Source organism: Rhinolophus hipposideros (genome assembly GCF_964194185.1).
Source record: "Rhinolophus hipposideros genome assembly, chromosome: 20".
In the NCBI taxonomy this organism is placed as follows: Eukaryota; Metazoa; Chordata; class Mammalia; order Chiroptera; family Rhinolophidae; genus Rhinolophus; species Rhinolophus hipposideros.
Window position 1 is genome coordinate 14,076,541 of NC_138066.1, and position 23,898 is coordinate 14,100,438.

Genomic DNA, 23,898 nt, shown 5'->3' on the forward strand with positions numbered 1-23,898 from the left:
TCAATAGTTAAGACTGGATTTTCAACTTATTCAAGAATTTCTCCTTCACCCCTATGTCTCATGATAGCAGTGCAGTTTTTGTACTTAAAAAGACTGTCATGAAATCAATAATTTAAATACACGTCTATATACATTTGAAAAATAGCAATATATTAGTGCACTAGTATGTAATCATCCCGGCCTACAGAAATACATGGCGCACATGAATTTAAGGCTCTCTTCCAATGATTTTGCAGCCGCCCACTGGATCACCAGAACACAAGATGGAAGGAAGCCATTGATTTAGAAACTAAAGAAACCACATAAGGAAAACACAAAACAATGTTTAACAACGAAGAACAGGTTATGTATAGTCACATTTGTCATTCCTGCATTTTATGCTCGACTGCTGCTATATGATGTACCAGGAGTGCCCAAAAAATGTATCCAAGTGGCCACTTTGGTCAACGTTGCTCAAGCGGTAATTAACCATAATCAGAAGTGTCTGGATGCTGATGGTAACCACTTTGAGCACCTCTTTAATTGCAAACATGACTTGTATTCATCTTTTGTTATCGGTATATATCGAGTATCACAATTTTAATAGTTTTCCTTTCTTAAAATATATATACATTTTTTTGGCACCCTCAGTATACAATTGTAATCTACTCACATTTTCTTAGTTAAACCTCTACAAACAAAATTTATAATCTAGAACTTAATCTGAAATATGTCTTAGAACACAGAAACATACCTAAACCTTTTAACTATATTTTATTTGTCTTTCTGCAGGTGGTTTATACAACCGCCATTGTATTGTGTCTGGATCAAAGGGAATTATAAAAACTACCTTTTTTTGATCAAAAGATAAAACACTAAAATGTGTATGATTATTGTGAAAAATACAAAAATGAAAGAAAGAAACAACACAAAGTGAAAAGCCCCTATATTCCCACAACTCTGGAGAGAACTGTTTAATTTGGAATGATAGCCAATATTAACTATATCAAGGAGAGCCTAATTTAAATAAATCCTCTATTGGATTCTTTTGCAGAATATATTCATCCCCCGAATTACTAGTGCTATAATCCTGTATTTTCATCTATCACCTCTGCTTAAAAGGCACACACTTCTATCCTCATTCTCCAAGAACAAAAATTATTCAAGCACTAGTTGGCCTACTGGGCAACACTAAATTAGCAACACCCATTTTCTCATATTCAGTGAACTTGTTTGGCCGCTTGCCTCCCAGCAGCTACAATGAAATTTTATTCTAATTCTGTCTTTTAAGGTTTAGAACCAATCACACAGTTTCAAAGAATCCCTTCTGACTTTCTTTTCAGGTCCTCATTTTCAGGATCTTTTTCTCTCACCCAATTAAATTTAAATATGCTTTTAGTAATTATCCTATTAGACATCATTCATTTTGAAAAAATTACCTTAATTGTAGCATCCTCTGAAGCAGAGACCATAACACTGAACACAGGGTGGAAAATGACTCGAGTGACTGGACTCCTATGACCACTCAATGCATATTTTTCAGGTGGACGGGGAATCCATTCTTTTGGGTCTCGTTTCTGACCAAGAGGTCCACCCGACGTAAATTCTTCTTTTGCTTCATTTAGTTTTGATTCTAATTCCATAACCTTGAGAATGAACACATAGTTACATACAGATTCCAATAAAGATAGCATATTTGATATTTTTAAATACCGCCTTTATATTGCATAATATACATATATGTGCATGCATGCAGGATACTTGAAAAAAAATCAGTAATTTACAAAGCATTCATCAGATTTATTAAAAATGATCTATATCATATACCAGCAAAATTTTTAGTGGTATGACAAACTAAAAATTGAGAAAAATTCAGTACAATTTTGTCTTACTTAATTCAAAGAAAAATTCCAATTTATATATACTAATTAAAGGAAGAGCAGTACACACCCACGTTGAGCCCTCTGAAGTCTGCTACTCTTAATTCTTCCCAAACCACAGTTTACATTGTACATACTAATAATATTAATATTCCCAATAAAAGCTAACACTTATTTAGCATCTATGTGTTGGGAACTTTGAATAGATTAACTCATGTTATAACAATGTTATTTATTGTATACTCTAATCTTGCATATTAAAAATTAAATTTGAGGACCAGAATATTATTTATTGCCTTCACTTTACACATAAAAATAAAAGCTCAGAGATAAAAATAACTTGTCTAAGCACATACTTTAGTGCTCTTTTCCCAGCATCATATTGGCTCCAAGCGTTCTTCCCATCTAAGTGCACAAATAAATTCTTTACTATCAATTCCTTGAAATTAGGGTTGTGTAGATTCAACCCACCAGTACCCGGTTTACACGAGTTAGCATGTATCAGCAATGATCTGTCTGGGTCAAGGATCTTTTCAATACACAAAAATGTATTTTTATTTGCCTTTTCAAGGTTAAATATAATTATAATTAATGCAGGAGAATAATTTGTTATGCTAATAATTTCAGAAAGTTTATGTAAGAACATTCCAAATACAACTAACTTTAAAGAAAAAACGTAGTTACCTTCTTTTGTAATCTAATAACGGACGTCCATTTTTTTTCCAAAAGGCCAGCATATTTCTTATCTAATTCTTCATTCTAGAGGCAAAAATGAGAACCATTTAAAAAATGGCTCAACTACAATAGTTCAAGCCATACAGACCATTTATCTAAGTCCAAGAAATCTAATTATACAAAAAATCTAATTATACAAATGGGTGAAAATCAAGTTTAGTGCCAAGTAAAAGACAAATGATAAGATCTGTGAATTACTCAGGTGACTGTTAACTGCTGATACTTGAGTAAAATCTACTCATTAACTATACTAGGAGTAATTGTAAAAGTCAAACATACCACATCTAATTCAGCTTCCTTTTTAAAAACCGAATATGCTTCTTCATAGCCATTTGAACGAAGATAATCTGCTATAGCTCGATTTCTGAAAGAAAACAAATTCAAATGACTCCTAACAAAATCTCGTTTCTATTTTGAAGAAATGATTTATTTAAAAATCTCATGACATTATTTTAAGAGTATTACCTTCCAAATCACACAAGTATTTCCCAAAAATGGACCCCCTCCTCCCCAAGCCTGTAGCCATGACATAGTACACCCACATATATTATTCTTGAGCTTTTAGTTTTAAGATTCTAATGTGTTCCTTACCTTAGAGAGTGGGTACTCACTCTGTAGGTCAAATTATGGCTTATATAATTAGGTATCAATTTGTGACAGTAATCATCTATTTTGTTCCTGTGTACCTTTAGCCTTCCCTTACTACTTGTTATGCAACTGAAATTTAGTTTTGCAGAAAGAACTGTTCTGATAAAATTACAATTAAGAAGAATTTTAATGTAAGAGATAATTTAAATCATTAGAGTAGGTGGAAAAAAGGGCACAAGCTATAAACTTAGCATACGATCACAGAATAAGACATTCATTTAGAATTACAAAGAATGTGAAGGTTAAAGAAGCTGAATTAGCAGATGGCCTTTTCATGATCTTATATTCTTTCAAACAGAAAATCAACTACCTCTTTCCTAAGGCAACGTATTCCAGTATCTCTCTCTCAAATTTTTTTGTGAGTCTTAAGTCCACTGTGATACAGATAGTTGTTTGCTTGGGATTTTCTTTAAAAAGTGATTTTAGCAATCACTTTAACCAGTGTTTTGTGTTTTCTTTCAGAGATAATCTACCTATAAACACATATCCCTGCATAGTCCAGAAATAATCAATACTTGTTTTTAAAACAAACTACAAGTACAGTACACTACGTATGTCTTACACAGAATGTCACATCCACTTACTTAATCTTACCAATCATTCTTTATCAGATGTAAATCTGCCTTTTCTTTTATATTGTATTTCCATTATGGAAACATGCTTTTATTTTACTATTACAAACAATGCTGTTATGATTATCCCTGTATAAATGTCAATGCTATTGCCTCACTAATGCTTTTGGAAATAAAAACACTAGTCATATCGTAGAATTGGTGGGATTAAGTGTTAATTCAATGGCACGTTAAAAATTAAACAAACAGTAGAGAAAGACAACAGGGCATTAGAGCAAACACTTCATGTTCCAGGCAATTATTAGCATAGCAAAGATTAAAATACAATAACTAGTGTAAGACAAGCTTAGCACATGGCTTTCCTGGATGGGGGGCTGAGGAAAAGTAAGTTCTTACTATGATTTTGAGTCTGCGTGCTGCTCATATCACAGCCTGTACCTTCTGTCCTGTTCCACTAATGATAACTTGATTCACTAACAAGAATCTTCTTTACACACAGCCAAAATCTACTTCTTAATTTCCACCAAATAGTTCTACCTGGGCCTTCTAAAATGATACACAATAGGAAGGCAATGACTCTCTCAAAACATTCCATGAAATACTATGTTGTCAAAGCCTGTAATATAAACCTTCAACACAAATAAACTTTCTTTTGGTTAGAATATCCCAAATAATAAGGGAAACAAGCTAAAAGACATCTATTTCTTAGCTTTATTTTCTTTCAATCTAAAAAACCAATAGCAAGCAAATAATGGGGGAAATGTCAAGGATAAACGAATCATATATATAGTACTTGTAAATATTTACTGTTTCTACCTAGTTCCACTTCTACTTCAGGGTCAAGCCCTAAGGCCTGAAACTGCCTGAACACACCGCACACAGCTTACAACTCTGAAGCTCATATAACAGGTAACATGTATGTTACATATGCACAAATTGTAATGATTATAAATCTTAATGGATTTTAAAAAAATGGATAAATCGTGACACTTTTCCAGATAAGAATGTTAAAAGGAAAAAATGCAAAATGACTATTCCTTTTTCCTTATTAAAAAAAATTTCCAATAAACATAGGAGTGCATACAGATTTTTGAATTGGGAGTGACGTATTCAATAATGTTGTAAAGATTTTATTGGGTATCCGATGGACATGCGTCCTATTTGGGAGACCACCTCAGGGATACTGTGGATGCCTGATCACGGCATTGTACACCAAAAGCTAAACATTAATGAATGCCAACTATAATTTTATATATATAATGTGATGGCTCGGTGTGAGGTCGGAGGGATAGTGGATGGGGGGAGGGGGTTCACAGTGTGAGGGATATAAATGATGAACGTCTAAGTATTACCTTGTCTAGCACACCTGAAACTAATAAATTAAAAAAATAAAAAATATAAAAAAAATTCCAAAAAAAAAGTTAAAAAAAAAATTTTTCCAACACTTTGAGATTACTGCTAACCTTTCAAACTAATGTCATACCATGTTCTTTGTCCGTATGTTCACATCACTATGTAGGCGTATGCATGGCTTTTAATTAAGTAACTTAATCTGCTAATTTCATTCAACATGTTGTGAAAAATCTTTCCTTCTCAGTAAATATTCATTTATGACTTCACAGTTATTAATACTCAAAACAATATTCCATTATATAAGTGCACCCAATTTTATTTACGCAATCATCTATTGCTAATGCTTACTTAGGCTGTTTCTAATTTTTTTTCCATTTTAAACAATGTTGCAAATAAATATTCATATAGATAAGCCTTTCTCATATTTTTACATTTGAATCAAAAGATAATACAGACTGAATGTTTGTATCCCACCCCACCCCACCCCAAAATCTTATGTTGAAACCTAATCCCTAATGTAACGGTATTTGGAGGTGGGGCTTTTGGGAGGTGATTACTCATTAATAATCTGCCAGTGCCTTGATCTTGAACTTCCTAGTCTCTAAAAGTGTCAGAAATAAATCTTTCTTGTTTATAATAAGCCACCCAATTTATGGCATTTTGTTATAGAACCTGAACAGACTAAGACAAAAGTTACACACATTTTTTAAGACATTTTGATAGCTATTGTCAAATTGCTTCCCCGAGTTGTACCAATTCATACTCCTACCAGTAGTTATGATTGTCATTCCTTTACATCTTTATTTTTCAAAACATTTGGGTTAATATTTACTGACTGAAATAAACAAATAATTGATACCTTTTGATTTTGCTTATGTAACTTTTATGAACATGGACTAGATGCTAAATTTTTAAAACTTCTGCAATCCAGCCGGTCCTTGAATAACATCGTTTCGTTATAACATGGATGAGATGCCGAAGGAACTTAACTCTTGTTCATACATCAATTAGCCTAAAGTAAAATTGGTTCTTCAGTTCCAGAACCTATCGATGATGTTAAATGAGGACTTCCTGTATTTCCAAATTCTATGTGGCTTAACCCAACATCTGTATTTTAAAAGTTTTTGTGTGGCAAATATGATTAATTAGAAAGATGTAGGTAATTCCAAATGTGCATAAAGTAGCACCTCAAATATTCACTGTCTCTTGATTCTAAAACCATCCTGTTAAATTAGGTAGAAAAGTGTGGTACCTCTACATTATGTATTAGCAGACTGATTTATCGAAGGTGAAAAAACTAGCAAGTAGTGAAATGATTTAGGAAAACAATCCAATCGTATTTTTTCATAAATGTGTTTAAAATGGACTTAAACTGCTCTTAAAAAAGCCCTACACATAATCCTTGAAACCAAGAATGACGCAAACTTTTAACCACTAGATTTGTTCGTTTTTTTGGTAACTTGACTAAATGTGGAAGATGGGAGAAAATAGTTGATTCACAAGTTTCTGGTGGATCATCGCAACATTTACTAGGACAGGAAACACAGAAGAGGAAGAAAAAAAGGGAGAGAGAGACTATAATAAGCTAAGTTTTAAATCTTTTGACTTGAAGTAGCTTAAGATATTGAAATGAAGATATATGATAGAACAGGTAACTGGATACACAAGCTAGAGGCTTGAGGGAGATCTGACAAGAAAAGGATTTGGAAAAATTAGCAAACAGGTAGTAGTGCTTCAAACTATGTAAGTGGTGAAAGACACTTCAGAAGAAGGTTATACAATGGGAAGAAAAAAGGAGACTAGAAGGTAAATAACGAACCTTGACAGATACCAATACTTAAGCTATTAGGTTGTATGACAATTATACTTCAATAAAAAATATTTTTAAAAAGAAGCTATCACAGTGAAGGACCCTAGTTAAGAGAATTGAGAAATGTCAGCAAGCCAATGGAGAAGGGAGTTTCAAAGAAATGAAAATGGGTAACAGTGATAAAGATCTAAGAGAGGTCAAAATAAGCCTAAAAAAAGTCCAAGCAATCTGGCTACTAAGAGGTCCATGTTGACTTTAGCAAGTGCATTTTTAGAATTTAAAGAAGTGTTAGTAGTCCATTCCACAATAAGGTGTCAACTGAGCACTATGAAATATTGGAGTCGGGAGGAGCAGTGAGTTTTTCAAATATCAGTGATGGGATCTCCTTCTATCTAATAAAGGTAAAATATTTAATAACACCATGACATTTGAGAGTTGAGGAAAAGAGATATCACATGTCATTAATAATATAATACGGAACTACCAAAAGAGCAAGATATATGTGCAAAAACAGACAATAAATTAGAACTGAAGTTTAAATGAGTCTAATACCATTAGGGATAGTTGTACAACATACTGATAATTTACGAAGTCTACAACCCAGTCCCAGAAAAGTCTAGTCAATTCTATTTCCCAATCAAATACAATTTAGTCAGACTTCTTAGTCACACTTCTAGCCACGGGTCAGGTAAATAATAATGACAGTCAAGCAACAGAAGTCAGATTCCCTGGGACAGGTAATTTTGGCCCCGCACCCATTGTCTCATCCTTTAATATCTAAGCCAACTACTGTTCCAGTGAATGTGGAACCTATAACTGAAGCAAGGAGTACTACCATCCCTTAATGTAAGAATAAGACTGAATAATCTCTTGGTTCTAACAGCCTCAAGTGTGTTTCTGGGGTTTGCTACTAACTTCAGTTGTTGACCTAGCGTTGATTTTCATCAGTTTTATTAAGGATGGAAGACTTATTACTCTTTTGAAACAAGTGGACCTCAAGGTACAAGTTTATAATAATCTCTCAAAGAAACTTCATATACTTTATTTAAATTAACCAATTAAGCCCCAGGAGATAAAGAAAAGCAACCAATCAGGAAAATAAAAGAAAAATTCATGCAGAAGTATAATAGGTCATTCTGAGTAGACCAAAACCCAGTAACCCTTATAGAATCAGAGAAAATGGTTTAAATCAAAAGAACTGAGACGAAGGGTTTTTATCCATGAACAAACAGAACTGACTAGACAGAGCTCAGGCTCACATGTGTAAAAGCACCACATTGAAAATAGTCCACTGCTGTCCTTTGATACTATTACAGTAACAAATGAGATTGTGTTCGTTTTCTAAACTATTCCAAGTTTATTAAAATGCCAGGATTAGATTTTAAGCATTTTGGCCAACTTCCTACACTGTCTTTATTGTTTTTTTATTCCCCAGAATAATTCTGTAGCCATAACACAACACCATACCACTACCAACCCGTATACACATTCCCTCTTATAAATGAAAATAAAATTTTTAAAAGTTACTCTAAATGTTATGAACTGCCAAACGATGACAACTCTAAAAAGACTGTATACAACCAACATACGCTTGTATCAACAAAAGCAGAATACTTCAAAGTGCCAAACATCTCTCCCAAATTTTAACCGGAGCAGAGGGAATTACAGAGCATGCATTAGAGAAGACTAAGGTAGAAGCTGTTTTTCACAGGTAAAGAAACAGGCTCACAGAGCTTAACTGACTTTTTGATTAGCAAGTGGTGCAGCTGGGAATCAAACCTGGTTCTCTTGGAGTCAAAATGACATTAGTATTTTTCAAGCTGTGTACTCTAGCACTCTGTGAGGTTGAATAAAAGTGTCTGGAATTCTATACACATCTTTATTTCATTGCTTATATGAGGAGAAACAAGGGTAAATCAAAAGCTGACAAACTGAGATTTTTTCCCCTCAGGCCCATTAAACAAGATACACTGAAAAAGGCTGATCTCACATATTCAGGGATTAGAATAGCAATGGAGGGAAGGTGCATCTCGCTAAAAGGCTACAGCTGCCCAGTGAATCTGGGATGCCTGCAGGGTTATGAGGGCACACCATTAAAATAACGGAGGAAACTGGCAGGATCAAGCATGGAACTCCACGCCACCAGGAGCATACTGTTCGCTGTAGTGCCCTGCTCCAGAAGAAAACTCTCACACCAAAGGCTACACCTTTTTTTAAAAAACTATTCTTTCTTTTTCTTTTGAATTTTATTGGGGAATATTGGGGGACAGTGTGTTTCTCCAGTGCCCATCAGCTCCAAGTCGTTGTCCTTCAGTTTAGTTGTGGAGGGCGCAGCTCAGCTCCAAGTCCAGTTGCTGTTTTCAATCTTTAGTTGCAGGGGGCACAGCCCACCATCCCATGGAGGGAATTGAACCGGCAACCTTGCTGTTTAGAGCTCGTGCTCCAACCAACTGAGCCATCTGGCCGCCCCTCTGGAAGGTCAGCTTGTTGCCTTCAATCTAGTTGTGGAGGGCACAGCTCACTGGCCCATGTGGGAATCGAACCTGCAACCCTGTTGTTCAGAGCTCTTGCTCTTACCAACTGAGCCATCCGGCCGCCCCAAGGCTACACCATTTTAGACTAACACCAATATGAACTCCACAGTCCTAGAGAAGGTGTGAATAAAGTTCATTTCAAGCAGAGACTACTGAGGGCCATTCATTCTATAAGCTGCTGCCACACAGGTAACATGACTTCTTAAATATGCAACAATCACACACTGAGCCTTTGCGGAAAGAGAAGCACAGATGAGCTCCTGGCCATAGGTCTTACACCTTTCCAACCTAACATGCCCTGACAAAGGGTTGTTACAATGACCATCCTTCACCATCACAACTGAAGATACCAACTTCCAAAGGGGAGTCCACGATTCAATTGCTACGAGTCTTGGGACAAGTACAAGCACAGTAAGACGTCACAAGGAGATTATCCTGGCAGTGACAAGGAAAACTAGAATGAAATTTAGGGGAGCGAGTCAGAGTGAATGGACCCTCATCCTCACCATTAAGCAGAAGAACAGATGCCTGGTATACGAGCCTATCAGTTACCGTTTCTCGTCAGCAGATATCTGGGTCTGAGGTAGAATCTATCCCTCACTCTCCACACCAGAGCAGAAACAAAACCTATCTACCCAATAAGTAAAAACACTGTTGGATATTCTAAAAAAGCAAGCCAAAAAATGAACACAAAAAATGCATTACTATTCATTCTCATTGTGAGACAAAATTTTTTGAGTCATGAAACCACAAAGCAGATGGCACCACTGAACAGTTCCGTTTTGATCCCTGCCCTTTATTTATGTTTTCTTCTTTATCCTCTTAACCTGTTAAGAGAGTTGGCATGGCCTAATGTTAAGTCAGAGGTCAGCAATGTCTCCAGAGGGGGACATTTTGCCTTGTTCCTCAGTACAACTTGCAACTTTTAAAACATATTTTCCCTCTAATTTTAATACGTCTATAATAATTATAAGACATTTATTTTATTTAACTGTGAGATCCATTTAAAATACAGTAAAAAATTATTTTGTATACTTAAGAAACCCATAAGGAAAAGTCAGGCTGTACAACAGGAAAAACAACTCTGAAACATTTACATTTTTTAAATGTAAAGCAAAACAAGGAAGGAGAAAGGGATGAGTGTCTGTTATATTAGGTGTTGTTGTTCTTAATGTTAGACTTGTTAAAATAATAAGCCCGTAAACAAATACTTCATTTGTGAATTTGAACCAAAATTATGAAATTGCTGATGGTTTCAAAAATATATTTAACATTTGACATTACTGTAGGCATCCTTAAACATATTTAAAATGTCATCGAGGTCAAGATTGCCTTTCTGTGAAACTCATACAAAGCCCTTTTATTGTCCCATTTCATTTCACTACAGGATTTGACCGTATTCTGGAGGATTGTATTAGAAGAGGATTGTTACAGAAGAGGAAGGCAATGCCACAAATGCCAATCAGGAAGTTGAGAAAGTTAATTATATATGTTAAGTAGCTCCTATTTCAAATAGGAGGTTGGAAGTCAGCTGAGGGCTGGGATTCAATTAGGTATTTGAGAGTGATGAAAGGGGATGAGGGACAAGTAAATGATTCATCAGGCAACAGTGGAATGACAGCCACCTATTAGGACTTGACGCATACTAATTCTAAAAATATAAATTCATTAGTCGTATTGAAGATTACTGACTATCCTACTGTTCAATGCAGGGTAAAAACTGCTCCATCAACAAATGGATCCTACATTTACCCAGGTAATTCTGAAGATAGTTAATATGATATGGCCTGATTTTAAGAGATCTTCACTTTTATTCTTTAGGGCTTGACTTAAAATGTGATCTTCCTTTACTGAGTTGCTATCCCATCTAATCTGCTTGTATGCTTCTGAGAAATAGGTCTTTTTAAAATACCACTTTCACTAAAATCTCTTCTTTTTTTGCCTTGCTTGTCCATAATCTGTTCCTGTTCTGTCTTTTCAGTCGTTTTGCTCATTTAATCTTATTTCCAATATTGATATCTATTATTCAGATGGATTGCTTTGGGAACCATTTAAAATGACAGTACTGATTATAGGCATACTTGTCTTACTCTTGACATCAATGTTCCTGACATTCTTTCTAGTGTTTTACCATTAACTGTTACATTTGGTTGAAGGTTTGAGAGATTTATTTTTTAAATGTTAATGACAAGATACTTTTTTAATCTTAATGAAGACCTTTCCTGGTTAAGAAATATTTTAAAATAAAAAATGTTGAAGAATTTGATCAAGTATACACTGCGATCTTTGTCATGTACTATTCTTTCCCTTTCTCCCCTTCAGTCCCGTCTATAATGCCTACTTTTTCTTTTTTTCTTTAAGGCCCAATTCACATCTTGCCTTCATAAAAAGATTCTTCTATTGAATCTCATTTTCTTTTTTTCTTTAGGCTTTACACACTTCAGTAACTTTGGTTTTGCTCCTCAGATAGATTTACAATTTCCTGGAAGAAAAGGGACCATAACCTGACCCTCTTTTATATTCTTTAGTGTGAAGCTGGGAAATATGAGGTGTGATCAAACAATATGGTGAATGTTTAAATTAAAAAAAAATGTATTACAGTAAAAGACACATTGCCATTAATCCCCCGCACTTTGAACACACTCATCCCACCGTTCTTGCCACTTTCTGAAGCAGTTCTGGAATCCCTCTTTTGGGAGCGTCTTTAGTTACGCTCTTGTGGCTGCCTCCATGTCCTGAATGGATTTGAAACATTTACCCTTCATGGTCATTTAGACTTTGAGGAAGAGCCAGAAGTCGCATGGTGCCAGATCCAGTGAGTAAGGTGGAAGAGGACACACTGTCATGTTTTTATTTGACAGAAATTGCCATATACCAGAAGCGATGTGTGGCAGGAAGCGTTGTCGTGATGGAGGGTGGTTTCTGGCACGCTTTAAAACATACCTTTTCTCAACTGTAGCTCACACCCGACTGACTGCACCAAACAAGTTGAGACTTGTCACACACTGTTACTAAGATTTGATCCGCTGCTTCCCATATTGAAGATCCCTGCCTTTCCCTTTGATGGCACTCAGCAGCAGCATTCTCCGTATTTTGTGACCACAATGGAAAGGCTCCGTGTCACACATCACTTCTGGTACGGAAACTTGTCAAACAAAAACATTACGGTGTGCCCTCATCTACCTTATTCATTAGATCTGGCACAGTGTGACTTCTCTGGCTCGTCCCCAAAGTCAAAATGACCATGAAAGGTAAATGTTTTGAATCGATTCAGGACATTGAGGCAGCCACGACAGTGCAACTAAAGACACTCACAAAAGATGACTTCTAGAACTGCTTCAGAAAGTGGCAAGAACGAACAAGGCCTATCTAGTCCTTTTTGTTATTAATGCATTGGCTAGAATCTCAAATACAAGTTTTAATGGTAGCAGAAACATACGAACTCTGAACCTGTTCTTGTCTTTAATGGGAATGCACCTAATATTTCTAAATGTTTGCTGTAAACTTCTGGCAGACCCTTAATCAAGTTAAAAAATATCCTATTTTAGCCACGTGCAAAAAAATGAAACTGGACTGTTATCTGTCACCATGTACCAAAATTAATTCAAAATGGATCAAAGACTTAAGCATAAGACCTGACACAATAATCTGCATAGAAGAAAACATAGGTACTAAACTTATGGACCTTGGGTTCAAAGAGCATTTTATGAATTTGACTCCAAAGGCAATGGAAGTAAAAGATAAAATAAACAAATGGGACTATATGAAACTTAAAAGTTTCTGCACAGCAAAAGAAACCATCGACAAAATAAAGAGGCTACCGACTGAATGGGAGAAGATTTTTGCAAATAGTTCCTCCGATAAGGGTCTAATATCCAAAATATACAAGGAACTCATGAAACTCAACAACAAAAAAACGAACAACCCAATTGAAAAATGGGCAGAGGACCTAAAGAGGCATTTCTCTAAAGAGGACTTACAAATGGCAAATAGACATATGAAAAAATGCTCAACATCACTAATCATCAGAGAAATGCAAATAAAAACCACAATGAGATATCACCTCACCCCAGTCAGAATGGCTATCATCAACAAGACAAATAGCAACAAGTGTTGGAGAGGCTGTGGAGAAAAAGGAACCCTCATACACTGTTGGTGGGAATGCAGACTGGTGCAGCCGCTATGGAAGGCAGTGTGGAGGTTCCTCAAGAAATTACGAATAGAATTACCATATGACCCAGCAATCGCTCTCCTGGGTATCTACCCCAAAAATATAAAAGCATTTCTCTATAGAGACACGTGTACTCCAATGTTCATTGCAGCTTTGTTTACGGTGGCCAAGACATGGAAACAACCAAAATGTCCTTCAATAGATGAATGGATAAAGAAGTTGTGGTATATATACACAATGGAATACTATTCCGCGTTAAGGAAAGATGATATAGGAGCATTTCTGACAACATGGATGGATCTTGAGAATATAATGCTAAGCGAAATAAGTCAGACAGAAAAAGCAGAGAACCCTATGATTTCACTGATATGTGGTATATAAACCAAAAACAAGACAAACAAATGAAAAACAAGAACTCATAGACACAGACATATTTTAGTGGTTACCAGAGGGTAAGGGGGGTGGGGGGAGGGAGATGAGGGTAAGGGGGATCAAATATATGGTGATGGAAGGAGAACTGACTCTGGGTGGTGAACACACAATGGGATTTATTGATGATGTAATACGGAATTGTACACCTGAAATTATGTAATTTCATTAACAATTGTCACCCCAATAAATAAATTAAAAAAAAATATATCCTATTTATTTTCTAGGAAAATCTTAACAATCAGAAATGGATATTAAAAATAGGATTTCTGCATGTTTTGGATGGGCCACTGTTTTTCTATTTATTAACATATTAATTATATCAATAGGTTTCTTAATGTTGAGAAACCTTTGAATTCTTGGAATTATACTTGGCCATGATTAACTTTTTCACTGTTATATTATTTAGTATCTTTATATCTGTGTTCATGTTAAATATTAGCTTGTAATGTTCTTCACTATTTTACTCTTGCCTAGTGTTGCTATCAGGGTTATTCTAGCCTCATAAAATGAGATCCTAAGTTTTCCACCTCTTTCTATGTTCTTTAAGAAACCATACAATCTGGGGAGTTACTGGTCCTTAAAGACTGAACAGAATTAGGAGTCTAGTTCATTTTAAGTTGCCTTTCTCATTACTTTATTGTTCATTTGTGTCTTTTCTCTTTATTAATCAGTTTTGTCTATTTTATGGTCTTTTAAAAAAGCTAGTACTTAATTCTACCAATCAAGTTCACCATGTTATATTTTCTATTTTATTTATTATTAATTCCTTCCCTCTGCTTCCTTTGGGCTTATTCCGTTTTTCTTATTCTTCAATTTAATGTGTATTTCATTTCTGATCTTTGGTTTTTAAAAAAGATTCATTAAAGACTATCTAATTTTCTGTATGTGGTGTTGGCTACATCCCACAGGACTTTGTTAGGAGTACCCTCAGTATTACTGCTTCCTTTACTTCCTAAGTTTCATTTCAACCTTTTAACTCCAGTTATTTAGATGTACATTTTTAAATGTTCATGTAGATAGGTTTCTTGTAGCTCTCTTTTTGCTATTAATTTTTATTTTTATTGCATTATGGTCAGCAATGAGGCCTTCTGCTTTTTTGGAATTTGAGATTTTTCTTTGCAGCCTACTGAGTGGCATTTTTTCCCCTTAATACTTATATAATTGAGTGAGGGAAATGTATAACCTAAGAATTGTTCACCTAACTTTTTACTTGTCATTCATTTATGGGAGAAAGTAAAAAATTATTTCCTAGCATGCAAAGATTCAGGGAGATACATTTATGAGCCCATCTTGAAAAAGGTACATAATGACAGAATCCACCCAACTAAGTGAGTAATCGAAGTAAGAATACAAGAATGGTCCAAATTCATCATTAAATATGTGTAGTATGTCAATTATACTTCAATAAAGCTGTAAAAAAAATACAAGAATGGGAAAGTTGTGGCACAAAAGAATTAGGTGTGAGCAAGCCCTCATTTGCACTCAAGGAGAGTGCAAATATCATCAACCAGGATAACATAAAAATAAGATTTTCTTTGTCTTTCATGGGGAGAGATCAATGGGTAAACTTTGATAAACAAATAGAGGTCCAAATTTATTTTGTTAAAAGTAACTATTAGATGAACTAACAACAAATACTACTTCCAAATTCACAGAAAGGGTGACAAAAAATATTAAAAACAGGTTGTAAAGTACAATTCTATCTTACAATCTTAAGAAAAAATATTCACGAAATTTTTGTAAATATATGAAAAATATCTGGAAAGATAATAAGAAACAGAGATAATGTTGGCCAGCTTTGCAAAGCGGCACTGAGAAACCGAGGAAGGGATAATGTTTACATTCTGATTTGTATTAATTTTGGTAATTGAATTCTGTTTAATGAACCAACTTAAATTAGAAAACTGGTTCTGCCTCCATTATTAGTCATGAAACTGGATAATTTTTATTTCCTCAATCTTCAATTTATCTATAAAATAAAGATATCTGTGATATCCACATAAATGTTTTTTATATTATTCATGTTTGTATACCTCAGAGTAGTAAGAACATAGAAGGCAGGCAACACTCATTTAATGATTTGAACCACATTTAGTAGTACTGCTCAAATTACCTGTTTCAAGTATGTAAAAATTCTTTTCATTTCTACCCCAAAAATATCTAAAAGAATTTTATAGGCTAATTGCTACTGGTATCCAACCTATTAAGAACGCTAAAATGCCATAAAGGCAAATTAAGGTGTCAGACTTTATCTTACTTGTAAGAGGTACATAAACATTTATTTCTTTTTAGCATAGCAAATATATATTTATATTATTTTCAAACATAGGAGAAAAAGCAAAAACCTTCATTTTATTTCCTTACTAAAAACTAGAAGATACTAAATCTATTCCCCTTTATATTTAGATCTATAAGACAAATATTCATTACTTGAGCCCTTTTAAGTCCATTCTTATCTAAAATTCTCCACAAATTCAGTCAGCTGAAATTAGGTTCTACCTTTCTCAACTAATTTTTATCCAAATTAACAGTTCTATATTTGGCCATAATATTTAAATATTCATCCTGAGTATGATGGTAAAAAGCATGATTTGTAGTCAGGTTACATAAGGCTTCTAGAAGAAAAAGATCTGAATTGATTTAGAAACAAGAATGATTAAAAACGAGATATACCTTCAATAATATGCAGTTATTATTAGGTTGGTGCAAAAGTAACTGCAGTTTTTGCAATTATTTTTAACCTTTTAAACCACAATTACTTTTGCACAAACCTAATAATTACAATGTTATTTATAATTACAAAATAATGGGAACTACCTAAATGTTCAAATATAGGAGAATGGTTGAGGAAATAATGGTATACACACAGTGGAGTACTATCCAGCTGTTGAAAGGAAAAAAAAGGAGGAGGATCTTTATGAAGTGATATGCAGTGAGCTCCAGGAGATACTGCTAAATGAAAAAGAGCAAAGCGCATAAGAGCACATATAGTATGCTACCCTTTATTTAAGAAAGGAGGAATAAGAAAACATACATATATCTCTCTTATCTTTATAAAACAATGGGGCTGGTTCTTACCAGGGATAAGGGTGATAACTTAGAAGGGATTCAGAAGAGAGTAACACTTCTGAGTATACATTTTGGTATAATCCTCTACATATTCAAAATATTATATTAACACAGATGGGAAAGGGGATGCAGAAAACTGAAAAGCTAGAACAGACGAACCCAAATGTATCTCAAATAAATAATATAACCACATGAAGAGGGAAAAATACAAAAGTAATCCAAGCAACTTACAAATAGTACTGTAAACCCTCACTTAATGTCATCAATAGGTTCTTGGAACTGCGGTGAAATGACAGACAATGAAACCGATTTTACCATAGGCTAACTGATATAAAACAAGAGTTAAGTTCCTATGGCATTTCATTAAAATTGTAATGAAATGATGACATTGAAAATGATGATGTTGAACGAAACATTATTTGAAGACCTGCTGTATCTGATTCCATAGTCTGCTTTGGGCAGAGTGGACAGGGAGAGGACTGCATACAAATTCTGAACCCTTTCCACGAGGTTTGTTTCATGAAGTGGTATGAGCATAACAATTCCAAAACTATTTTAGAAGTATTATAGAATTGAGCAAATGGGTCAACATACTGATACTGCTGCAAGACAGGATCTCAATATAGAAGAAGAGATACAAATAAGGCAGAGGGGAAGACAAGAAAGAACCGCATGGGAATAGACTGGAATTAAAGTATAGCCTAACGATTTCTAAAATAAGTATGTGTACGACGTGTATATGTACCTATCAGTGGTTCTCAACTGGAGGAGACTGTGCACCCCAGAAGACAGTGGCAACATCTGGAGACATTTTTTCCCCCCAAGTCAAGTTGTCCTTTCAATCCTAGTTGTGTAGGGTGTTGTTCAGCTTCAAGTTGTCCTTTCAATCTTAGTTGTGGAGGGCGCAGCTCAGCTCCAGGTCCAGTTGCTGTTGCTAGTTGCAGGGGGCGCTGTCCACCATCCCTTGTGGGACTCGAGGAACTGAACCAGCAACTTTGTGGTTGAGAGCCCACTGGCCCATGTGGGAATCGAACCGGCAGCCTTCGGAGTTAGGAGCACGGAGCTCTAACAGCCTGAGCCACTGGGCCGGCCCCTTCTGGAGACATTTTTGATTGTGGCATCTATGGGTCGAGGCCAGGGATGTTGCTAAACAACCAGTGTACAGGTCAGCTCCCATAGCAAAGAATTATTTAGCCCAAAATGTCAACAGAGCCAAGACTGAAAAACCTGAGCACAGATGTACACCAGGGTGTCTGTATAGGTGGTTATACATACTTCTGTTTCCTGGTTCTGTCTATGTAAAGGGCCCAGAAGCAAAAATCACCTAGTAGTAATAAGTACACTTACTGCCCATATCTTGATCTTTAATACCATTCCACACTAAGAGGAACCAGGGCTTTTTGGGGCAATGGCTGATTCTAGGGCTAAGGCAGGATTGGTACACAATAAGCCTGGAACATCTTGTTATGCCAGAAAGAAGTGCACATACAAAAATTAGGGGCACATTTAAGAGTCAACTGAAGAGCCTCTCCTATGGATTAATCTGGGACAATTCAAGCATCAAAACAGTGAAAATAGTAATAAATGATGAAACTACTGAAAATGTAAGAACCCATGAGATCATACCAATAATGAAAAGACAAGTAAATAAAAAGGAGGACAAGGTCCCTTGATTACAGTAAAATGCTGAGTGCTGACTAGCAAATGTGGAAATAATAAGAGTGTTGAAAAGTCATTACTTTGCAACCACCTAGGGGAGGAAATATTGATGGAAATAATGTTTACATAGTCTTAAAGTGTCTCCCCATTTATTTGTTGAAAAGGAAATAATAGTAACTACACAGTGGAGAAATCAGGCATCTTGAATGAGGGATCAAAATTAACATCATCATTGAAGAGCAGATGAACGAACTTTAAGTGTCTTTAGATATGATATGCTGAGAATAATAAAAAAATTACTTATGCAGTATTCTGGCTAAGAATGCATACCTGAATGTAATCATGAGGAAACAAATTCAAGCTAGACAAATGCAAAATGAAGTACACACTATTAAAAAAAAAGTGGGGGGAGGGAACTATTCTTCAAAAATATCAATGTCCGTGTAGCCAGTTAGCTCAGTTGGTTAGAGCTCAGTGCTCTTAACAACAAGGTTGCCTGTTCAATCCCCAATGGGCCACTGTGAGCTGCACCCTCCACAAACAGATTGAAACAACTACTTGATTTGGAGCTGATGGGTCCTGGAAAAACACACTTAAATAAATACAAGTTAAAAAAAAAAAAAGCTTTGCTAAATAAAGCGAATCCTTTAAAAAAAAAAAATCAATGTCATAAAGGACAAAGAAAGGTTGAGGACATGTTCCAGATTAAATGAGACTAAAGAGACACAACAACTGAACATAATACCTTATGGTGCACCAGGGAGGATTTAAAAAATGCTGTAAAGGACATTACTGGGTCAATTAAAAAAGTTGGACTATGAAGGTGAATTAAATAAATGTATTATTTTAATGTTAAATTTACTGAAATTGCTAACTGTACTGTAGTTTTATGAAAGAATATCCTTATAGGACTCCACACTGAAGTGTCTGGGAGAAAGCTCCTTGATGTATGCAACTTCTTCTCAAATGGTTTAGGAAAACAATATTGTACGTGTGTACATGTACACATACAGCTACAGCGTGCAAATGGGAAAGCAAATGGTAAAAAATGTTAATAAAAGGTGAATCTGGATAAAATGTATATTAAGTATTCTTTGTACTAATCAGACAAATCTATGAATTTGAAATTATTTCTAAATAAAGTTTTTTAAAAAGACACAGAACACAAAACTAATTTTTCCCCCACTGTATTCTTCACCTACAAAAATAGAAGGCTGCAAAACATGGGATGCTGTAAGACACCACATAATAGCAGTGGTCAAATCATTTTCATGCCTCTCTTTAATGCATTTGCATTAATTATTATGTTAGCCACCTCATAAAGTTCAAATACTGTAACAGCCATTGGATGAAAGAAAGTACAGTAAGGCAAAGGCAAACAAAACCTTAGTAGTAATGACAAAAAAACTTTCATTTTTCTAATACATGGATTCCAGACAAAAAAATTTAGAAGAGCTTTGAAGCACCTATCTTCCAACTGAACATAATATATTTAAGACAAGCTTAGGATAAAATATCTCAACTAACTTGTTTGTTTTGCTTAAACTTATACGCAATAAGATCACAAGGGTAAATAATGTTATGCCAAAGTTAAGACCCAGTTTTAAAATCAGACCAACGGCCCAAACCAATACTTGAATACTCATAACAATAGTTAATGAGGATAGACTCCCCCCACCACACCCCTCGCCCAAAGCTGTACTTTAATTTACTACTTTGTCCTTTATCAGAGGATTTAAAAAACACACAAGACAGAGAAACTTACAGTTCATCTCGTTGTCTCTGGGACAGCACCATTTTGGCTGTAATGTCAAGCTTATTTGATACAGTGGTATGTCCCCTCCTTTGGGAAATCAAAAGGCTTTGTGATCCCTGGATTTATAGTTAAATATGCCACTAAGTGGCTTCCACGCAAGGGAAGATGATTCTTTTACAAATGAATTCAATGAGTAACCAGGAGATATTCAACAAGTAGGGTTCATTCCACCTAAGGAGAAAGAGAGAGAGAAAAGATTATTTCTTTCACTTAGAATTTAAGTTACTACTAAATTATTACTTGTGGTACACACTTTCAAAGATGAGGTTATTGGGATACTAATATGAATATCAGCTATTTTCAACCTATTTAAAATTATCTTTAATAGTTTACAGCACTATTTTAAAATGTACTCACTTCCTACCATGTGGCTGCTATTATATATTGATACTAATTCCATTAAATTTCAAACATTAACATGACTTCTCTAGAAGACTATAATTCTCCCTTAAAGACAAAAAAAAAATCACATTTCTAATTTACAAAAAAGGTATAATCTTAAAAGCATGACAGACAGGGGTTTCATAAACTGTCCACAAGCCAAAAGGTACCAACCATAACTGAAGTCATCTTCAAGATGAAATATTAGTCACTAATAATCTTAGAATAGCTGGTGTTACTTATAATGCAAATAAACTATTTGGCAACCTAATGTTCTCTTAACCAATGCATTTATCAAGAAATAATTATTATTTCAATTTATTGTGTCCTTTAGAAGCATGTGTTCTAAAAATAAAAAGTGAATGAACTAACAGATTCTATGATAGTAATCTAATTCTTTAACCTAGTTTTTAGGGAGCATTACTTAATACCTCAGAGCCCTTTATTTATACCTATAACACTATAAGATTAATTTCTATACAGTATCTAAAAAGTATCGTGATCAGCTCAATGAGAGTAAAGGTAGGCAAAAATAAGCAAAATCAAGCTTTCTTAAAGAATTATTACTCAAAGCTCCTATTTTACAAAAAAAAAAATTGGTTTGTCATCACATTGCACAAAAATAGCTAGACAGAATTTCCACCGTGGTTAGGAAATATATGAGATAATCTTACTTAAAATGCAGACCACTGGTTTATATATAACTCAATTGGAAGGGACACTTCAAAGAAATACGAAATCATCCTCCAAATGAAATAAACATTTAACGAAGGGGCTATGGGACCACCTATCAAGAGACACAACATGAAGAGGTGACAAAGAGCATTTAGTACCTTTTTCATGTCACACCAAGCACCGAGGATACAGCAGTGAATAAGCCAATCCAGGTAAAATGAAAGACTCTGGTTTTAGAAATGAACTGAGTCAAAAAGTGAGTGCCCAATGGCAGGTGTTGATTTTAATGGAGATCCCTCTCCATTGAGCAATTCTAGTAAATGTTAATCAGGGATTTATTTTATGATTTTTAATCATCTTCTGACCTGGAGGCCAGCTAGCTCAAAATGACAGCTGAAAACTGTCATACCACTATGTCTAAATCTAGAGAACTGTGACTGTCAGTAATAGGAGAACGAGAACCAAACACAATGGACAACCCAGAAAACCACCCTTCCTTGGTATTTAACAACTCTTAATTATTTAAGCCTCACTTTTCTAAGTCTTAGTTGTCATCAAGCCAAAGCATATAGGGTCTCATACACTCTTGACAAAGGTCACAGAAGGGGAAGGATTACCTGAGGTGGGACTATCTTTACTGTCTACAGGTTTCTATTATCTGGGATGAAGGTAATACATTGACAAGAGAATTAATCATATAAGCAAAGTGAAAAAGGAACATGGCAAAAATCCGTTTTAATCAGGAAAAAAATCCAATATTTTATGTGCGTTACAAGGTCTAATTTAATTATAGACTGCCTCTAGCCAAAAAAGAAAATCAATGTATAACAACAACAATAGTACTGGAATACTAGGGATGATCTAGCAATAAAACCAAGACATAAACAAATTAGTGAATGCACAGTATACTGGTATACTGCGTAAGCTAATTTATTCATTCACCAATCATTTCCAAAACATTTACTGTGTATGTGCCAGGACCAGGTTTAATGAAGAAAAAGACTTGGTCTTTACACTCAAGAAGTTAAGAGTCTACTGGAGGAGTCACTGAAACAGTGTGAAAGTGTGACAAGTATTACCACCTGGGGGGGGGGGCGGTGACGACACCAGATGAATTTGAGGAGGTTAGCAGGGGCTTGATCACAAAACAAGCTCAGGTCTTTACAATTTATCCTAGAGGTAATGGGGAGTCATTAGATAACTTTTTTTAGAAAAATCACTCTCACTTTTATAGTGAAGAAAGCACCAGAAAGACTGCCAAGGAAGAGAGACCAGATAGGAGGCTCGTAGTAATGATGAGGATTCACACTAGCATAGCAGCAGTAAATGAAGACAATTAGATGAATTTAAATTATTTACCAGACAAATCTTACAGGGTTGGAGTTTAGATGTGGGCAGCAAAGAGAGAGATTAAGATCAGTCAAGGATAACTTGCAGAGATTTCTGGCTTAGAACTAAATTGAACAGGAAACTCTTATGTGTGAGCGAAATGAAGAAAGTATATGAATCATTCCATTTTAGATACGTTGATTTCAAGGTGCCTGTGAGATTTCTAGTAGGAAGTTGTACAAATAAGTCAGCTCTAAAGAGAACCACCCTACCAAAAAGGAAAAAAAGGTTTGAGATGGTATAATTGTAGCCATGACAATGGGTGAGATGATGCATGGAGAATGTGTAGAGCAAGATGAACAGAGGGCCTAAACTCGAGTCGGAAGAGCAACACCAACACTTAAAAAAAAAACAAGTCTGCAATTGAGGCTGAGAGAAAGCAGTGAAAGAGGTAAACCTAAAAACCGGAGAGAGTATGTCACAGAAGCCAAGGAAGTAGGAGAGGAATCAACATATCCAAAGTTATCCACTATTTATTTGGCAAAATAATGTCTGAAATGGGTCAGCTCCATAAAGCACTCACTGATGACAGTGGTTTCAGTAACACGGTAGCCACATGGTTTAACATGGCAAAAACCGTATTTAAATGGGCTGATGAGTACAAAAAGGTGAAGTAAAGATGGTACCATGAAGAAATATCTTAGGAATAGATGAAAATGTTGAGAAGCTGTTTTGGGTTTTTTTTTTTCCTTCAACCAAGTGAGATGCTTAAATGCTAACGGTGGAGAAAAAGAAAAAAAAAAAGACACAGGAGAACTAAAGAAAGGAATAAAGAATTTTAGTATCACTATTTTC

General features: G+C 35.1%; 1 protein-coding gene across 2 annotated transcripts in view; it reads right to left on the reverse strand.

Annotated features, from left to right (window-relative positions):
* Positions 1-23,898, reverse strand: part of PAFAH1B1 (platelet activating factor acetylhydrolase 1b regulatory subunit 1) — a 63,250-nt gene that overhangs the window by 14,966 nt on the left and 24,386 nt on the right. For both annotated transcript variants that reach the window (XM_081027638.1, XM_081027639.1), the window contains 4 exons: positions 20,608-20,829; positions 2,874-2,958; positions 2,544-2,618; positions 1,419-1,625 (listed from right to left, as the gene is read on the reverse strand). In XM_081027638.1, coding sequence (XP_080883764.1) covers positions 1,419-1,625; positions 2,544-2,618; positions 2,874-2,958; positions 20,608-20,639 — 399 coding nt within the window. In that variant the 5' untranslated portion in view covers positions 20,640-20,829. The remainder of the gene's footprint in view (positions 1-1,418; positions 1,626-2,543; positions 2,619-2,873; positions 2,959-20,607; positions 20,830-23,898) is intronic.